Raw genomic sequence first — 19,365 nt, 5'->3', positions numbered from 1 at the left:
TGAAGCAGGTGTTCACGTGACAATTGGCCGCCTGAAACGGGTGGAGGCCCTGCTGAATCAGCTTTCTCTCCCACTTGCGGCCTCAGATTGTCTGGCATATTTATGACGGTTGCTCCCGCCACAGGCTGCTGTGAATACTAGCAGCTCGATCTCGAGAGCCGACCTTCCAGTCCTCCCTGTTCACTGGGCCTGCGCCCTGTTGCGATTACCTACCCTCTCGCACCAAACCGTCGATTCTTGCGTCATTGCTCGGACCAAATATTTCGTCTCCGAAACATGGTAACCGAAAGTAGCTTTGCCTACTGTCACTAAGGGCGACGACGCTCATATCCTGCCACGAAGATGGATTTTCCGGGGCGCTTCCCCCACGAGTATGCGGGCTCCTCGAGTTTTCACGATATAATGAACGACTCTGCCTTTGATACAAATAGAAAAGGGAAGGAGAGGGAATACGAAGAACCGGATACCTGTCGAATCTGTCGCGGAGAAGCTACGGACCAGGACCAACTATACTATCCCTGCAAATGTAGCGGTAGTATAAGGTTCGTGCATCAACCTTGCCTCGTGCAATGGTTAGCTCATTCCCAGAAGAAGCACTGTGAGCTGTGCAAGACTCCGTTCCACTTCACAAAAGTATACGACCCGGATATGCCCGATAGCTTGCCAACGCTCTTGTTTATGAAACAACTGTCCTTACATTCGCTTCGGACCGTTATTACATGGTTGCGCTGGGTCCTTGTGGCGTTTGTCTGGCTTGGATGGCTGCCATGGTCGATGAGGGCGATCTGGAGGGCGCTGTTCTGGCTCGCTGATGGTCGGTGGTCAGATGGTGTTCCTCAGAAAAGCTATCAAGGAAATAATGTGTCTGCGCCCCTTGATGGTGCAACATTAACGACAAGCTCTCTGGCGGTTGAAACAAGCTCGATAGTGGCACAGTCCCCGCTGGACCCTGCCGGGTCAATGTTTGGTTTCTCTTCAGGTGAACCTATACTACTCAAACTTATGAAAAAGGCCTTTTCTACGCTGTTCTTTCCCGCGATGTCATCGAGTTTTGGGTCTACCCATTCCAACGTAACAACACTTCCGTACAAACGCCGACCATCCTGGCTTTCGGACGTCAAGTTCCTAAACTCGTTGACTCCCTCACCGACAATTAATAACATCCTTCTTGACACGCTAGAAGGCCAACTTATTACATTGCTTGTTGTTATCTCGTTCATTCTTATATTCCTTATCCGCGAATGGGTTGTTCAACAACAACCTTTGGACAATATTGCTGAGGGAGAGCGTGAGGCTGCAGATCAATTAATAGCAAACAACCGTCCTCCTCCTCATGCCGAAGCTCCCGAGCACGAACATGAACATGAACTTGAGCATGAGCACCAGCACGAGCCTGAACCCCGCGAAGAGTTACCCGAACAAGCTATCCCACAACGCGAGGAAAGTGAGAATCACGCCGACGATATTGCTGAAGATAACCCCAGAAATATCGAGTTACCGCGACCAGGTGTTGGATTTGAACTGCCTCCCCACGAGCCTTTGCGATTTGAGGCTCCCCCCAATATACGGAATCTGCTCGCGGAAGGGCCAGTCACACCTCCGATTCGCCGGAATCTTGAGAGTAATGATGCTTTTAATTTCGAAATTCCAGTCTCTCGGCAAACACCACAAATGAACCAGCAACGGCCTACTGTTAATATGGAGCTGTACATGGAGCTCTGGCGCCGTACTCAGGGTGATTCCCAGGAAATGCTAAGACTTGTTCGTGAGGATCCTCGTTATACAGAACTGGCCTGGCATGTTACTACTGTTAATAGACATACGCAATTGTCTAATAACCTCCCACGTTCTCGCCTCTCTGATTTCACCGTAAACACGGACGGGGACGCGGAGGTTGATGACGCTCAACCAGCCTTCACACGGCCTTCAGAATCCTCTTCGCAAAGCTGGCGTGTACCCAATAATACCGAATCCGACAGTTCCAACGCATTTTTCGGTGGACCTGCTGGTAGAAACATGACTTTTAACCCAGAAATTCGAACTCAGCAGACACCGGCTTCCAGATTTGACAATTTGGAATCTGAAGCCCGGGATCGGGAGCCGCAACAAGAGCCAGAACAAGAGCCAGAGCCGATTCATGAAACAGTGGAAAGTAGCGTGGACGGTGGAATAGCTGGGTCGGACACCGCAGTTGCGGATGTTGAATCGGGTGAAGATACACAGACTCCGCCGGAAACCTCTCAGAATGCTCCCGAACGTCCTCAGGGCATGACCAAGAGAGTTCTCGATTGGTTCTGGGCCGACGTTGTCCCGGACGACCCGAACCAGGCACCCCAACCAGACGTGGATGAGGAGGTGGCGGACGAACCTGCTCTTGAAGGACCATTGGAGCACGAAGCCGACGATGGCAACTTCGATGCCGATGGTATCGCTGCGGATAACGCTGCCTTCGCTGACATGGGAGCTGACCCGAATGATCTTGATGCGATTGAAGAAGCTGATGATCTCGAGGGAATTTTGGAACTCATCGGCATGCAGGGTCCGATTTTCGGTTTATTACAGAACGGCGTTTTCTGCGCTCTACTGATCTCCTTCACCGTAGCCGCTGGAATCTGGCTTCCTTACCTTGCTGGAAAGATCGCACTTGTCCTTTTAGCGAATCCTGTGCAATTCGTCCTTGGTGTTCCTATGACGGCGGTCTCAGTTTTTGCAGACGTGGTCCTCGACACCCTTATTGGTAGCTTGGGTTATGTCATGTACTGGGCAAGTATAATCAGCAAGCTACTTCTTAGCCCTTTCGCAACCCTTGTCCCATTGACGGAGTGGACTAAGCCCATCACCAGTGCGTCGCTATCTCTCATTGATGCCAGTGGTCAGCGATTGGGCAATGTGATGAATACTTTCTTTGTCTTCCATGAGGCCGATGTCCCCATGTTTTCTGTCCTTTCCCATCAGGCCCTGAAAATCCATGAAGCGCGAATTGCCTCCCTGATCCACTTGGTTTTCTTGCTGGGAAAGTTCATTCTTCATGACATTCCCCTGGAGATCGGGTCGATTTCATTGTCCAAGGTCATCTCGTTCAGCTACGATACGGCAAGTATCGGCGATAGACTGACATCTGCTCGGGGTGAAGTTTACGATGCCGGCTACGACATCTATACTCGATTTTTCTCGGCCCCGACAGCCTGGGCTAGCCCGAATTTGACTGGGCTTACTGCGAATGGAACAATCGACTACAATAATGTGGTAGTCTGGGACACAAAGGATCGCACTATCGCTATCCTGATGGGCTACCTCCTCGCTTCAACCGTGGGGTTGGTCTATCTTAGAGTGGCCCGATTTGTCTCTGGAACCGACCGAGGGCAAAGAGTTGAGGGAATGGTTGCGGAAGGGCTTCACCAAGCCGGCGGGGTTATGAAGGTAATTCTAATTATCGGTATTGAGATGATAGTCTTTCCGTTATATTGTGGTGCTCTGCTCGATATAGCATTACTTCCTCTTTTCGAAAATGCTACATTTGCATCGCGAAGCCTCTTTACATCGACATACCCGCTCACATCTCTTTTCGTCCATTGGTTTATTGGAACTTGTTATATGTTCCACTTTGCTCTCTTCGTCTCTATGTGCAGGAAGACTATGAGAAGCGGTGTCCTCTGTAAGTTCCCACTCCAAACAGTATCACGACGTTTTCTGACTGCCCTAGATTTTATTCGTGACCCTGATGACCCTACTTTTCACCCTGTGCGTGACGTACTCGAGCGGAACATAACAACGCAACTCCGCAAAATCGCCTTTAGTGCGCTTGTATATGGCGCTCTTGTCATTGTTTGCCTAGGTGGAGTTGTTTGGGGCATCTACTACGGCTTCGACGGGGTCCTCCCCGCGCACTGGTCATCCAAAGACCCGGTACTCGAGTTTCCAGCCGATCTCTTGCTCTATAACTTCGGCATTCCTTTGGCCATCCAAGCTTTCAAACCCTCGGATGGGCTACACAACTTGTACAGTTGGTGGTTCCGGAAATGTGCTCGCGTCTTACGGTTGTCAGATTTCTTCTTCGGCGAGAGACATACTGACGAAGAAGGGAGGCGTCCACAGGCTTGGTGGAGCTTGCTCTTAGGGAGCAAGCCAAATGATGAACAAACTGCCACTGGAGAGGATCAACAATCCGATGCTGATGAAAAACATGTGGAAAACCTTCCACAAGTGGATGGAAAATTTGTTAGGGTCCCGGCTTCCGATCAAGTCCGCATCCCTAAGGGGAGTCCCGTGTTTTTGGAAGTGACTGAGACGAACGAACGAGTTGACGGGAAGCCTGACAATGACCAAGGACTTCACGGGCGAGGAAATGACCAATTCACCAAGGTTTATGTCCCACCGTTCTTCAGAACCAGAATTGCAGCTTTCATTTTCTTAATTTGGATGTTTGCGGCTGCGACTGGAGTAGGCGTCACCATTGTTCCTTTGGTTATTGGTCGCAAGATCATGTCGTTCTACGTCCCGGGTCGGCCAGTGAATGATGTTTACGCCCTGTCTGTGGGCATGGGCGCTGCATGTGGCATTGCTTGCCTTCTCGCATCTTGTCGGTCTTGTTTCCGCGCGTTTACAGGCCGCCTCGGGCCGTACCTACGCTCCCCCTTGGAGGCATCTCGTGCAGCAGCGGGTGTTTTGGTCCGTGGTCTCCAAATTTTCTACATTGCTGCCGCATTCGTGATATTCCTGCCGTCGGTTTTTGCTCTTACAATAGAGCTCTACGTTCTTGTCCCGATCCACACATACCTTGGCCGCGAACAAGACCACGTTATCCATTTCGTCCAAGATTGGACGCTAGGCGTGCTTTACGTTCAGATGGCAGTAAAACTGGCTCTGTGGCATACCAGGTCCCGGCCAGCTGCAGTCCTCAACGGGATTTTCCGTGATGGCTGGCTCAAGCCGAATGTCAAGCTCGCGACAAGGGCCTTGCTCCTCCCAATGACCCTTCTTGCCATAGTTGCGGTCACTTTACCCCTCTTCTTTGGCTTCGTATCGAACACGATGATGTTCTCTGCCAGCCCCGAGCTACAACCAAAGGTCTACCGCTACGCTTATCCGGTCACGCTGGCGATGGGACTGATGGTCTGGTTCTTTTACCTGGTTTGTCGCCAGGTCGAAGTATGGCAAGTGAGCATCCGAGACGAGTTCTTCCTGATCGGAGAACGCCTTCACAACTTCCGGGAGAAGCGGGCCCGAGAAGTTGGCGTTCCCCGGCGAGTGATAACCGGATAATCCGGCGACTGGAGCCTATCTAGCTGGTCCAGGAAAATTTCGTCCTTTATGGCGTTGCTTTACTTCTTTGTACATTTAAATGATACTAGACGGCACTAGGATGGATTAATACATAGACGCATCTTTCAGGATCGAATGCCTTCTCCTCGGTCACCAGCGCGCTTCCCTTGTATCTAAGTGTCGGATTTAAAGGAATTATAGAATGTTACAGCCGAACGTGCGAGAGCTCCTCAAGCCTACCTTAGCTGTCGGATTGCCTTCCTAGGCATGCCGTGATTGACGGGCTGTCAGTGAAATAAAATGAATGATTAGATGAAGAAGAGCTGCACCGATAAGTTTTACACTCCGGTTTTGTTATATCTAGCTTCATCCGTATAGACTGTTGTGAATTGCATTGGTGTTGCTATAACATAATATGACGCTATACAAAGGTAACCCCGCACCAACCAACCCCGCGTCAACCAACTGAGTAAACACCGTCTTGGGAAATATCCTCCACGCCAAATTCATTCTACACATCTCCATAACGACATTCACTAATCATGACCGATGCACAGCCCGTGGTTGGCATCCTCTCCATCGGCGAGATGGGCCTCGGCATCGCTAACCTGCTCATCAGCCATGGCTACCGCGTCGTAACCTATGCAGAAGATCGAAGGCAAGTGTTCGCCCATAGACCAAGACAGAACTATTCAATTAACCGCATCTAAATAATCCAGTAAAGCCACAAAGGATCGCGCCCAGTCAATCAACATCGAGCTCCTCCCCTCAATCAAAGACTTAGTCTCCCTCTCTACCGTCATTCTCTCCATAGTACCACCAAAAGATGCCCTCTCAACCGCACAGCGCGTGCATGAGCAAACACCCAATACAAGAGATAAACCAGTCTACTATCTAGACCTCAACGCCACAGCACCATCTCTCGCAACACACACCAACGACCTTCTCAGCCCCAACAAGAACATAGTCTACCTAGACGGTGGAATCATCGGCGGCCCGCCCCGCAAAGCATCCACGGACACTGAAACAACCTGGACAGCACCATCCCTCGTTGTCTCCGGCCCAACACAGATCCCATACCCGGATCTCGCGAACATACTGAATATAGACCACGTGTCACCGCGGATCGGCGCCGCGTCAGGTGTGAAGCTTTGCTTCGCCAGTACAACAAAGGGGTTCTTCGCGCTCGCGATTCAGTCCTATGTCACGGCGGAATCAATGGGTGTGTTCCCCGAACTGAGGAAGTACATGGGGAAGCATAACCCGCAGACGCTGGAGATTGCGGATACGGGCGTTGTCGGGATGCCGCCAAAGGCGTATCGGTGGGTCAATGAAATGCAGCAGATTGGGGAGATGATGGAGCGAGAAGGTGGGTTTGGGAAGGGACTGTAAGTTGGCTCTTTTTTTTTTTTCTCTCTCTTTGGCCCTTCCTTTGTACCTCATATGTAGTATTGAGCCAGGGAGAGGTACCTACTACTCAGGTTCGAGTGTTGAGGCAGAGCTTACTGATATTATCAATTTAGGTTTGAGAGCGTTGCAGAAGTGTATAGGGTTGTTGCGGAGGATACGGCACTTGGGCTGGAGAAGACTGGAAGAAGGGAGAGGGGGACAAGCGTGGAAGATGTGGTGGCTGTGATGAGGGAGGGCATGGAGGGTACGAAGAAGAAGTCGGAGTGATGGGTATGCTGTAATAGGCACAAGGGGTTTACATCAGACTAGAGAGCAGTTCGAGTCTTCAAGTATGCTGGTTGTTGTGGTATAATATGAGAGAGACACCATTTAATAGAAATACAGATATATCCTGTAAGGTTTATCATAGCAATTCGTACAGAAATGATGTGCGAGTATCCACAGATCGTCAGGCACGGTCCCACTCCTGCCAAGAAGCCAACACTACTTCCCCTGTAGGGTGTAGAAGACTGTAACAGTAACAGCATCTTTCCCTCGAGGAGTGAAAACTCAGGCCTGGCGTTAGGGGAGTGAATACAGACGAGAGTCTGGAAACTTCACTCAGCTGTAGTTACGATGTCCGTGAAACAGAGTGATTCTCTTTATTTAGAAACCCGTGGATTACCTGCGACTTGATACTATGCAATCTCTCAGCCCTACAGCCAATTGGCGTGACCATTTGATATTCAGTGACAACTGTTGAAATACAACAATTTATAGAGATTGCATGAATAAATACGTGCATTATGGGTGTTCAACAGTTAAGAGCCTTCACAGGTTGTTGCCCATTCCAGGCTATAAGAAGCCCTACTTGCTTTCAGCTTCTTGTACTTTCTCCTTTTTACTCCCACAGTGATCTGTACAGCCATATATTGGAGTGTACTCTGCACTATGAGGTTCTCAACCTTGTGGCCCGCCGGTGCCCTGCTGGCAGCTGCCCAATATGTAGTAGCACAGGGCACGGGTCCAGGAAACGGGTCTTCTATTCCTCCCTACACTGTTATTACTTCCTACACTACTTCTATGATTCTCATTACCTCTTATAACTCTGCCGATCCAGCTCAGAGCTCTGATCCTCCCACGACCTCCAAGCCCGGTACAGACACGCCACCTAATCCCAGCACCAGCATCAGCACCGACACCACGGTTAGCACTGTCAATGGCGCCTCTACAAGTTCCACCTCGCATTCAGTCACCACCTCTGGTGGTGATGCTACTGTTAGCCCGCCGATACACACGTCTACAACTGGTGCTCCGCCAACGACGTCCAAGCCAACGACGTCCAAGTCAACTGTGGTTACTACCAGTCTGCCAACCACGTCTACGACTAGTACTGCGCCTACTACTTCCAAGTCTACTGCATCTGGGTCGACTACATCCAAGTCAACTTTGGTGAATCCTCCTGGTGGTGGCCCTACTATCAGCCTGCCAACATACACTTCCACCTCCACTTCCACGGCAATCATTACTACTACCAGTACAACAAGCGCACGCACACCTACACCCACTCCGACGACAGGTGCTCCTACTACCAGTAACGCCAATACAGGTACAATAACGGCACCGGGTGGTCCCACTCCTGCACCCCATACCACCTCAAGCATTGGCGATTTCATCGGCCCCATGCCGTCCGTTCAGTTTGATTCCAGCCTATCTGCCATCTCCACCAGATTTGTCGATGTCGTTCCAAGCCTCAGTTCCTGGATTGTAGACCCAGAACCCCCGGAGCAGACAGATATTATCGAATACATCACTGGGCTTGAGAATGAAGTGGAAGACCTCATCTCTGAAATCGGCGGGTCCGGTGACTGCCCTTTCATGAAGAAGCGAGGCCTGGTGGACAAAATATTCAAGATGGCCGCTGAATCGGTTTTTGGTGCATTGAGCTGTGTTTTGGATAATACAAGGAGCCTGAAGAAGTCGGTTAAAAATAAGGACAAGAAGGGCGCCAAAAAGTTCGTGAAGGACCTGCTCGAGGAGGAATTGCCTGATGTAGGCGGCGCTGGCGGCGGCGGCGGTGGTGGAGGAGGAGGAGGAGGTAATGGTGGAGGAGGAGGAGGAGGAGGAGGAGGTGGTGGTGGTGGTGGTGGTGGTGAGGGCAATGACAACAACGATAACAACGACAAGGACGATGACAAGGACAAGGACAAGACTACTACAACCACCAAATCCGAGTCGACCACATCGTCGACATCTTCGTCGTCGACATGTACTTCGGACGCGACTGCACACAAAGTGACAGTGGTCTGTAAATCAACTTCAACCACTGCAGGTGGTTCGACATATGGAACCACGACTTGCTCGCCGACAACCACCCTCACAACAATTGGGTGCTCCGTCACAGACACTACAACAACGGTCACTCCAACCCCGACATCTGGTCCGTCACTGTGTGAATTCGGTTCATGCGGCAATCGCAATTCATGTCCCCGTGTTGGGAAGGGCGGATGGGCTAATATCGGATCTATCGACTGCTCAAAGCTCCGGACCAGTACAGCCTCTGCATATCCAACCTACCCAGCTGTCTCTCACAAGCAGAAGCGCAGCGAGCTGGTGCAACGTAACCCCAATCCCGATCCATTACCTGAGGTTCAAGATGCAAGGGCGTACCTGACAGGCATACAGCACCAAATAACAAACGAAAACAGATGGCTTGACTGGACTCCTTCCTATACGACGGGAGAATGGTTTCCATTCACCGGAACGGGGAAGACTGCCATGGGGCTGAGCTCACTGTACGGATGTACTTCGGTGGTCATTGTATCACGGAATGGAGTGTATATCTCCCATATCTTTGAGAGCCCGGTCTTCATGGGGCGTGATGCCAATGGCGAGGCAATACTCTCGGACGTACAATGGTTCCAGAAGTGGACACTACACGCTCTTGCTTATGGGGGCTCTGAATACCCTAGGATCGTCCCAATTGCATCCTTGGTTGGAACTGACGACAACATGGGCCCTCTGCACCCTTTTTACAAACCCTGGGTCGTTATTGTCACACCATTCCAAGACGGGATGAACAGCGGACCTCTAAAGTATGAAACACGGGTTAGCTGGCTAGCAACTTCGATCAGTAATGTGCTTTACGCAAATGGGTACCCAGCAGATAACCCGGAGCCGTGGATGAAAGTGGGCTATCAAGCCACTGAGTTCGAATCTGCCTATTCAGATGATGAACTCGTCGGCAAAATTGTTGTGGAAGCTACGCCGATACAGTATATGATGAACTTGCCAAGTTTCATAGCTCCAGTCGGCCTTTGGCGGTTATGGGTTGGTGGAAGGCATATTGTCGACAACCTCATTACCTACCCCGATATCGCGTTCCCTGTCGGCAACCACAAGCACCGACGGGAAATCGATGTCAAGAAAATATGCCCGATCAAAACATCGTCTCACACTACCTTTGCCACGTCCACAAAGTCTTCAACTACCTCGAAGACTACGAAGACCAGTTCGTCGACTACCTCGAAGACTACCTCGACTACGAAGACTACCTCGACGACATCCAAGACCACTCACGGGGTGAGACCAGCTGGGCAACCCCCAGGCTTCGATCTACCCACTGCCACTCAGGCATCCAAAACCCAAGCCGAAACCCAAACCGAAACCCAAACCCAAGCCAAAGCTACGCCCACCAAAGTATGCTTAGCAGGCAAGGACTACGTCCCTGTGGAGCATGACCGGGCCAAAATAGCAGAGGTGGCAGAGCAGTGCAAGGGCGCCTTGAACGGCAAAAAGCTATTTCAAGCTGATGACAAGGCCATCAAATGGGGCCCTGTTGCGCTCCACGGCACTAATTACTACGCCTACGTCTCTTGGATAGACGGCTGCAAGGGCCCGGCTCAGGATCCGTGGTCGCCGAAGAGTGGGTACGACTGCGCAACGATTTTGAAGGAAAACTACAGCTTCGAATGGTGCGAGAAGGGGAAGGGTAGTGATGGACAGGGCGCATTTTCTTGGGGCTTGCCCTACGGAGGTTTCACCAATATAGGGTGCCTGACCTATCGTTCCTGGCATACTGATGGCGGCAAAACGATTAAATTCAGGTCCTGAGGTGGATAATTGTTTGATTATTTCTCTCGTCTGATGTCTTGTCATCGAAAAGCATTTCCTAAAGGCCAAGGCACGGCTTATTTATGATGATAACAACGAGCCATGATTGATGTCGAATAGACAACTTGTCGCGTCAAATGATTAAAATAGAAGAAAAAAAAAAAAAAGGTCTTTTCAACAGCTAATAGTGCCAACTACTCAACTCCGTAAATTAGTCTTCGTAAACCTGGCTGATGAGTACTATGTATATATCTGAGTGGTGGGTCTCCGATTCGTGACAACAGCACTCCCACCTGAGTTTTGCGGAGACACCCACTCTCTCTTGTATCGAATGAGCTCCTGTGGAATTCAATATCGTGGTCGGTTTCTGTGAGTTGGAGGCTCGGAATTTCTCCGCCATTTGGGTCCCCCGGGCATTTCTGGATAGCCGAGATGGCTTTCTCCAAACGTGCATTGACCCTTCGACTTCACCGTTAATATACCCATCACAATCCATAGTATTATCATCTCAATAATATCTTATACCCACGCCCCCTCCACCAAACAAAACAAACAACCACCCGCAAATGGCCCCGACCTCAGCCCCAGATCACGTCGACGTCCTCGTCATCGGCAGCGGCAACGCAGGCTTCTGCTCCGCCATCTCAGCCTCCGAATCCGGCGCCCGCCGCGTCCTCCTCATCGACTCCTGCCCTGAAGAATGGGCCGGTGGAAACTCCTACTTCACAGCCGGCGCTTTTAGGACTGTGCATCACGGACTCGCGGACGTTCTCCCGGTCGTGAATAATGTAGACGATGCCAAAGCATCCCGCATCGATATGGAGCCGTACACAGACGCCCACTTCTCAGACGACATTGAGCGAATCTGCGTCGGCAGGTCGGACCCGGATCTCTCGCGCGCCCTGGTCCAGGGTAGCAATGATGCGGTCAAGTGGTTAGCCGGGCATGGGGTGCGGTTTCAGTTGAGTTTCAATCGGCAGGCGTATGAGATTGGGGGGCGGTTCAAGTTCTGGGGAGGGCTGTGTCTTAAGACGCAGGATGGGGGGAAGGGTCTGATTGAGGACGAGCGAAGGGCAGCGGAGAGGTTAGGCATTGAAGTGCTGTTCTCGACGGCTGCGAAGAGGCTGGTTCTTGATCCTAGAACTAGAGCAGTCAGCTCGGTTATTGTTGAGGATGCTGCTGGGGAGAGGGAAATCCGCGTGGGGGCTGTGGTGTTGGCGGCTGGTGGGTTTGAAGCGAACCCGCGGATGAGGGCGCAGTTCTTGGGGCCTGGATGGGACTTTGCTAAAGTACGTGGCACACCGTACAATATCGGGTCTTGTTTGGAGATGGCGATGCGGGATGCAGGCGCGAAACAGGCGGGGAATTGGTCGGGGTGTCACTCTGTTGCGTGGGATGCGAATGCGCCTGCAAACTCGGGGGATCGGGTGGTTTCGAATGAGTTTACAAAGTCTGGGTATCCGCTTGGATTGATGCTTAATATTGAGGGAAGGAGGTTTGTGGATGAGGGCGTGGATATGCGCAACTATACATATGCAATCTTTGGGAAGGCGATCCTGGCGCAACCTGGCCATGCCGCCTTTCAGGTCTGGGATGCTACGATGACGCCTTGGCTACGGAGTGAAGAGTATCGTGACGAGATCGTGGAGAGGGTAACAGCTGACACATTGGAGGAGCTGGCTGAGAAATGTGCTAAACGGGGGCTCAGGAATCCAAGCCAGTTCCTGGCTACAATAAAGGAGTATAACGAAGCTGTTGGAGCTTTCCAGCAGGAGAATCCCGGCCACAAGTGGGATCCTGCCGTAAAGGATGGGCTTTCCACACAGTCAACTCGGAAACAGTTGGGTCTGCCAAAGTCGAACTGGGCTACGCCGCTTACGCGTGGACCATATGTCGCCGTGAAGGTAACCTGCGGTGTAACCTTTACATTTGGTGGGTTAGCAGTTGACCATCACACTGCGGGCGTCATCTCTTCGGCTACCAATTCACCCGTGCCTGGCTTATACTGTGCCGGTGAAATGCTGGGAGGCCTGTTCTACGACAACTACCCCGGAGGCAGTGGCCTAACATCAGGTGCTGTATTTGGTCGGAGAGCCGGCCGTGCAGCGGCAGCGCAGGCTGGCCAGAGCTCTGTCGCAAGGCTTTAATAATGGGGCCTTGTTAGGTGCGCATAATTCGAGGCTAGGCTGATATATTCTGGTTGGCTGGAGAACAGTAATGATAGGCATAAATGAACGAGACTTGTCCATATAAGCTTTTTCTGGTCGGCAGGCTCCAATTATCGATTCCAGATGACGCGTCTGAAGGGTTCAGACCCACAAGTTAACTGACAGACCGGGCCTTGTTCGTAATGCTTCTGTAGTGCATGTGCATCTCGTTTCCACTGTCGCGGTCATCTTACGTTGAATTTAGAAACAGGTGATCGATCCTTCAGACCGGTATGGGTTCCTTGACTGGCTGGGTCGTTTAATCAAGTGTTCGCGTTCTTGTTCGTAATGGCATATGTGAAGTTGGAACAGTTCTGCCTGTTGCGCTGCAGCAACGGATATGGTCTCGGGAAATCGATCCGCACTTCCGCATTAATCTATCAACCTCGCAGTGGGAGCGGTGTATGGGTGTTGCAGGTGATGGATCTTGAATTATTGATCTTTGAAGCCGCTAGGCGCCTGCAATGGCTGCGAAGTTAGCATTGACTGAAATAACTGGACAGAATACGTACGGTCTGCACTGAATCATGGAATGGATCCTGGAGAGCGCGGGGGACGCGTGCTGAGTCAGGCGCAGCAAAATGGCTGCCTGCCACGTGATTGTCGCAGATCTGTGGCTTGGCGATGAGGCTTTGCAGCACTCGCCACTCCCGATTGGTTAGGCAACAGAATTCCCTCCCACTTGCTATTCTTATTCGCACCCGCTCCTCTCTTGCAGCCTGCTCCTCGTTTTCTCATCTATCGCCGTTGCTGCCCTGCTCCTAATTCTCTGCTCTTCTCGGCTTCATCGACTCTCGACGAGCGCTCGCCCTTGAAATGTTCTGAAACCAACCCCATTCCTCCCCCCGCCCCCGCAGCCGCTCGAGTCGTCGCCGAGCTCGCCCAACCGCCAAGAACATGTCCGTCCTCCCGCGCCATGGGGGCTCGTACCTCCAGCGCCGCCTCACAAAGATGTACACCGACACCAAGACATCTTGTGAGAGCGTCACCACCGCCGCCAATGCCGTCGACAACCCCGAGCTCCTCTCCATCCACCGCAACTTCAAGACGCAGCGAGATCGGCTTCTGGCATGGGGTTTGGACTGGAGCGATGCGAGCGCTGCTCAGCCAAACGATATAGACGAGTCGCTGACGCAGGCTGGATTCAGCGACGTCGTGGAAAGTGTGATGTCGTCGATCCAAGACTTGCTCAGCGAGGCTGAACGTCTGCAGAATAAGGGCGCTTCCGATTTACCTTCTAAAGGAGGTAAAGCGGAGTCTCCTGCAGCAGATGGTCTCGGCGATTTTCCGTCCAAGACCAATTGGACCAGTGCTGAGATTAGTCGCTCCAAGACCCTCCTTAACGATCTGACCGCGTGCATCGACGTGCTTTATGACCTTTCCCGCGAACGCCGCGATATGACCGCCAGCGCGCAATCTTCGGGGAAACACCGTACTCGGTCGTATCCTGCTCCCCACGCTGCCAGCCCCGGCGGTGATTTCGGCCTAACAAAGGACTCCAAGTCATATCATGGCGCATCTTTTGATAGTGCGCAGCGGTATCAAAGCTCCCCGAAGTCGAAGGAGGCATTTGAATATTCTCCTTTTACCAATCTCCATGCCATCACACAATCACCCGTTTTCGAGCACCCCAAGTTGGAGAGGGCTTTCAGTAAGCCCTCAGCCGAGTCAAGGAGCTATCTCATTGACCGATCAGCACTACAATTGACCGGTGCTTCCCACGATAACAACCCGCCTCCATATGAAATGGTGGCTGCATCCACGAACTCTCGAGTCCTTGGTCGCATGAAGACCTCAGCTTTACCATATCCCCACAAAATCAAGGATTCTACAATCAGCATTCTCGTTGAATATACCCCCATGGTCCTCGATTCGTCTTCCAACGCTCCTTACCCTGGGGATGCGCGGCTAGATAATGTGCATCAGACCCTTGAACAGTTGGTCCAGAACTCCCGAGTTTCCCACCTCGGTCTATTGAACTTCGTTGGGTACTACCTCGACCGCGCCAACTCTCGTTACGCCTTCGTCTATCAGATGCCCGTCCACTACTTCCCATTCCTCCAGAATCCAACAGACCTCTTGAATGGACTAAAGCCCAAGCCGTTGGTATCGCTCCTCCAGTCGGGGGAAGACTATCCTATCCCAAGCTTGGAAACTAGGTTTCGCTTGGCCTACGACCTCCTTATGGCTGTATTGCAGCTCAGGAGCCAGAACCTTGTGCACGGAAATATCAACAGCAACAACGTTCTCATCTTCCCCGGCCTGACAAACTCGAATCAAGACGAAGTTGGCCTAACCGAAAACCTTCGCCGTCCTTACCTCACATCCTTTGCTCAGTTTTCGGGTAACAACCCTTCTCCCGAACCTCTTTCCGCCAGTATGTACCGCCATCCCGATGATAAAAGGGGAATCGAGGATGATGCCGCCTGGTCCTACGACCTCTACTCTCTCGGGTTGGTCCTGATGGAAATCGGTCTATGGACTCCAATCAGCCGCCTGTGGAAGCTAAAATACAACAATTCTATCTTCAAGCAGAGGGTAGAAAGCATGTATTTGAAAAAGCTAGGTCCCAAGTGCGGCAGCGCCTACATTCACGTGGTTCAGCTATGTCTGGATGCTCCCAATTTCCATCTCTCAACCCAGCCTGCCGCTGATTTCAACCTGAGGATACCTCAGACCTTCCACTACCCGGTTTTGGACCTTTCAGCGCCAGATGGGATCTTTTCGTTTTCCATGAACTTCATCTACACGTTGTGCAAAATTGCTTGGTCATGTTGCAGAATTGACATCTTTTCGGCACCGGGAGCCGAGGAGTTAGACGACTGTCTACCCCTAGCCCTCGTTCCTGGGTCAGAAGCGGATGCTGCGAAACAGGCTGCTCGAGACTATCAAGGCCCCGAGCAGGTAACCCAATTTGCGCAGCCACTGGCTGCAGCTCCTGCTCCTGAAATGAAATTGATGAAGGTTGGAATGGACGAAAGGAGGATGAAGAAGCGGACCTTCAAGAAACTCACCACTGTCGAGATACCGGAAAGCCACCTCAAGGAATGGAATTTCCAGATGTTACCTCGACTGAGGAAACTCCTGCAGAAGATCCTGAAGGACTCGTCTGAGTCTTGCGGCGTTACTCTTATGATGACCGGTGATGGCCTAGAAAATGCCAGAACCACAATCTGTGTGACATGTGCCAGCGTGAAAAAGGTTAGAGCGGCGCTGAAGAAGTATTTCCCTCTTGAAAGAGAAGATTGGGATTTGCTTGTGCTTCGCGGGGACATTGAACGCTCAAAAGTACCGAAAAAGAAGCGCCGTCGGCCCGCAAAGACCGGGCCCCAGAGCACAATTGAAGCCCCTCCTCCACCACAGGACCCTAATCCTTGTTATCAACAACGTCCTCTTTGTGGTGCATCCATAGGAGCATTCATGAACGACGAGCATCTCCCTCCTGTCTCGTATGGTGGTGCCATTCTCGTTGATGGTGTCCCCTATGGTATGACAGTTCATCATATGCTCGAGGCCCCCAGTGACGATGAGGACGCCGAAGACCTTCATGAGGCTGTGGATGACGCTCCTCTTCGGTCAGCTGCAAACTGGTCTCGGCAACCTGCTCCTCCTCAAGATCCACAGCTCATGTACACATGGGCCGATGATGCATCTGAGCACAGTCTCGAGTTCGAGATATCTGATGATGAAGATGGTGACGATTACTACGATGACTTTGCCCTCTCTGATGGATATTCATCTGACGAAGGCGATGACGAGTATGCCTACGATGACGATGACGCAGCGTCAATTGGGGATACTGCTGGCATCGAACCTACAGATGATCCCATGCTCTTCGTAACCCAGCCCGCGATCGATGATGTCCGTGACGATTTTTTTCCAAGCCCCGAGGATCGGGATGATGAACATCTCGCTTCCCACTCATTCGGGTATGTTCACGCTTCGTCGGGTGTTCGACGCTGGACGCGAAATGGTCTCAAGCATGAAATCGACTGGGCTCTGATCAACATTAACCAGGATCGTTTGGACGCACGAAATATTGTCTATGATAAACCCTCCCTTTCCGCAGTCGCTCGAGCGAGGCAGAGGCTTGGGGAACCAATTCCGCCACAGCAGCGAGACCCCATTGTCTTGAACGACGTGGCACGCCTAGAAGATCTTGGCGGCCTCAACGTCCACTGTTGTGGACGAACTAGTGGGCTGCAAACTGGGCAGATTTCGAAGGCGATGACAATAGTGAAACTCCACGGCCGGCATACCTTCTCCACGAGCTTCGGGGTGGATGGAAACTTTGGAGGTGAGTGAGTGCAGCTCACCAACAATTTCAACTCCCCTCCTTGTCTCATGCTGACTTTTTGCTTTTCAGTTCCCGGTGATTCTGGCGCTTGGGTCTTCGAAAAATCGACCGGCCGCGTTTGCGGCGCTGTTCTAGCATGGTCGGAGAAAAGTCGAACAGCCTACATCGCACCAATGGAGGTCCTACTTGAAGACATTGCCCGCACCCTGCAAGCATCGGATGTGACACTCCCGGGAAGGCCCGATGAGTCCCTTGCATTCGCCATGCAGCACTCGCCCATTCCCCAGAACCCGAGATACCAGTCTCCACTGCCATTGCCTGATCAGCTCCCTGTCGACCTCAACCGACAACTGCGCATTGATGACCAAAGCGTGGCCCCTGTACACACCAGTCGTGGACTCAGGAATCCATACCAAACCCTACCACCTATTCTTACTCCAGGACCAGGACGCAGTCTAGAAAGACAGCTTGCCTAGTCTTTTTTTTCCTTTTGCGCTCCAACCTACCCCTATTCTTTATCTCCCTCTCACTCCTCCTTTCCCATGTATATATCATATCCACTACATGACTCTGTCGTGGCATCTGCTCTTTGCATCCGCCGACTTTATTTTTCATGACCGAAACGCACTGAAATAATACCCCTGTCTGCACATATTGATTTAAATAATGAATGAATAACCAATTATTGGAACTTGATATACTGTTGCGGATATTCTAAGAGACCTGATTGAAATTATATTTAGTACAAAACTCCAATAACAACAAACAACTATGTACAGGAACGCAATGAAAAACCTAATGTACAACCCGAAATCCCCTAAACACACTGCGAACCAATCAAGCTGCCCTAACCTTTCCATACTTGTCCGTGTAGAGATACACATTCCTCGTCGTAAGATACCTTGTGCTTGTCGACGTCCAAATATCAAAACCACTGGGACCCCAGATATCCTCCATTTCCTCCCGGAACTGTGTCTTGGGCTTCCCATCGCGAATCCTCAGCTTCTCAAAAAACACATACGAGGCATAGAAAACCAAGCTCGTTCTTCCCTCGCGCGAGCCTTTCTTCGAAAGAAATGACGCCAGCGACCTCCCTTGCAATGCATTCTCCTTGAGATCGGCTGCTCGATCCGGCCACGTCTTCGAGATTTCCCTGCAGAATGCTGCCCGCGTCATGTTTGGTTCCCGTAGAACAGCATTGATCTTCTTCCTGATCTCGTCACACTGGTCGTAGACTGCTACCTTGCCCTCTGCTTCACCAGGCAGCGAAACAGAGCTAACATCATACTTTTCAGCAAACAGCGCCTCCTTCGTCTTCTTACCAGAGGCGGCCTCCGTCTTGGATTTCTTCTTCGCGGGCTCGTTCCCCTCGTCTTTGCCTTTCCCCTTCTTCCCCTTTTTATTAAGCCCAAGTAGCTCCCTCTTCATAAAGAACCGATGCGCATGGATAAACGAATTCGACTCAGACCCCGCCCACGCCCCATTCTGCTTCATGAACGCGTAGTACGATTTCCCCGACACGCCAATAGCGTTCTGGAACTCGCTCACTTTCATCACTTTGTCCTTTTCGACGAACTTGCGGATCTTGGCGCGGACTTGCCCACAGCTCCATTTCGGGGTTGCGAGGCGGTCGTCGTCTGAGTCTATGTCATCCTCCTCTTCGCTGATATCTGCGCCGTTGGGCGCGATGTTGTTTTCTTTGTCCGAGAGCAAGTCCGAGTCCAAGTCTGGGATATCTGCTTTGCGCTTTTTAGAGAGTGGAGATGCGGCAGTAGCAGTTCCGGCATTGACGGCCTTGATTCTGTCTTGTAGCTGGCCGATGGTTTGCGGGGAGAGAAAGACGCCGTGGTGGTTGATTTCCGCTAGGGCGTCTTGGAAGGTGAAGACCATAGTGGCTGTGTCACGGTGAGGTCACACTCGCTGGATGGAATACAGTTCGACCCCTGCAGTGAAGAAAGAAGTAAGGGGGTTTATAAGAGACATGAATGACGGGGAAACGTTGGGGAAAGGGTTATATAGGCTCATCTTATCAGGGACATAAACAACGCGTCGCCGATCATTTCACCCTTCGGACCTGTCATCCCCGCGTTCAGCAGA

The 19,365-nt window shown here is 51.5% G+C and overlaps 6 protein-coding genes across 6 annotated transcripts; 5 read left to right on the top strand and 1 right to left on the bottom strand.

Moving 5' to 3' along the window:
* Nucleotides 1–342: 342 nt before the first annotated feature.
* On the top strand, nt 343–5,262 carry ASPVEDRAFT_129354 (E3 ubiquitin-protein ligase SSM4; the record flags this gene model as incomplete). Its single annotated transcript, XM_040806631.1, has 2 exons — nt 343–3,655; nt 3,704–5,262. 2 exons carry the CDS (start codon nt 343–345, stop codon nt 5,260–5,262), a joined length of 4,872 nt encoding a protein of 1,623 aa, XP_040667189.1.
* A 480-nt stretch (nt 5,263–5,742) lies between these two features.
* ASPVEDRAFT_41010 (uncharacterized protein) lies at nt 5,743–6,966 on the top strand. The gene is made up of 3 exons (XM_040812255.1): nt 5,743–5,920; nt 5,982–6,650; nt 6,786–6,966. The coding sequence occupies exons 1-3, from the start codon at nt 5,805–5,807 to the stop codon at nt 6,937–6,939; spliced, it is 939 nt and encodes a 312-aa protein (XP_040667188.1). The 5' UTR covers nt 5,743–5,804; the 3' UTR covers nt 6,940–6,966.
* Nucleotides 6,967–7,602: 636 nt separating this feature from the next.
* Nucleotides 7,603–10,764, top strand: ASPVEDRAFT_82951 (uncharacterized protein; the record flags this gene model as incomplete). The annotated part of the gene is made up of 1 exon (XM_040817292.1): nt 7,603–10,764. The coding sequence occupies one exon, from the start codon at nt 7,603–7,605 to the stop codon at nt 10,762–10,764; it is 3,162 nt and encodes a 1,053-aa protein (XP_040667187.1).
* A 566-nt stretch (nt 10,765–11,330) lies between these two features.
* On the top strand, nt 11,331–12,911 carry ASPVEDRAFT_129634 (uncharacterized protein; the record flags this gene model as incomplete). The annotated part of the gene is made up of 1 exon (XM_040806652.1): nt 11,331–12,911. One exon carries the CDS (start codon nt 11,331–11,333, stop codon nt 12,909–12,911), a length of 1,581 nt encoding a protein of 526 aa, XP_040667186.1.
* Nucleotides 12,912–13,868: 957 nt separating this feature from the next.
* On the top strand, nt 13,869–17,744 carry ASPVEDRAFT_130729 (uncharacterized protein; the record flags this gene model as incomplete). Its single annotated transcript, XM_040806750.1, has 2 exons — nt 13,869–17,268; nt 17,338–17,744. The coding sequence occupies 2 exons, from the start codon at nt 13,869–13,871 to the stop codon at nt 17,742–17,744; spliced, it is 3,807 nt and encodes a 1,268-aa protein (XP_040667185.1).
* A 225-nt stretch (nt 17,745–17,969) lies between these two features.
* On the bottom strand, nt 17,970–19,299 carry ASPVEDRAFT_41007 (uncharacterized protein). Its single transcript, XM_040812254.1, has one exon. The coding sequence runs from the start codon at nt 19,156–19,158 to the stop codon at nt 18,106–18,108; it is 1,053 nt and encodes a 350-aa protein (XP_040667184.1). The 5' UTR covers nt 19,159–19,299; the 3' UTR covers nt 17,970–18,105.
* Between the last annotated feature and the right edge of the window lie 66 nt (nt 19,300–19,365).

This window comes from Aspergillus versicolor (genome assembly GCF_001890125.1).
Source record: "Aspergillus versicolor CBS 583.65 unplaced genomic scaffold ASPVEscaffold_4, whole genome shotgun sequence".
NCBI classification, from domain to species: domain Eukaryota; kingdom Fungi; phylum Ascomycota; class Eurotiomycetes; order Eurotiales; family Aspergillaceae; genus Aspergillus; species Aspergillus versicolor.
The sequence above is the reverse complement of the archived record's forward strand: the minus strand, read 5'-3'. Positions and strand labels throughout refer to the sequence as shown.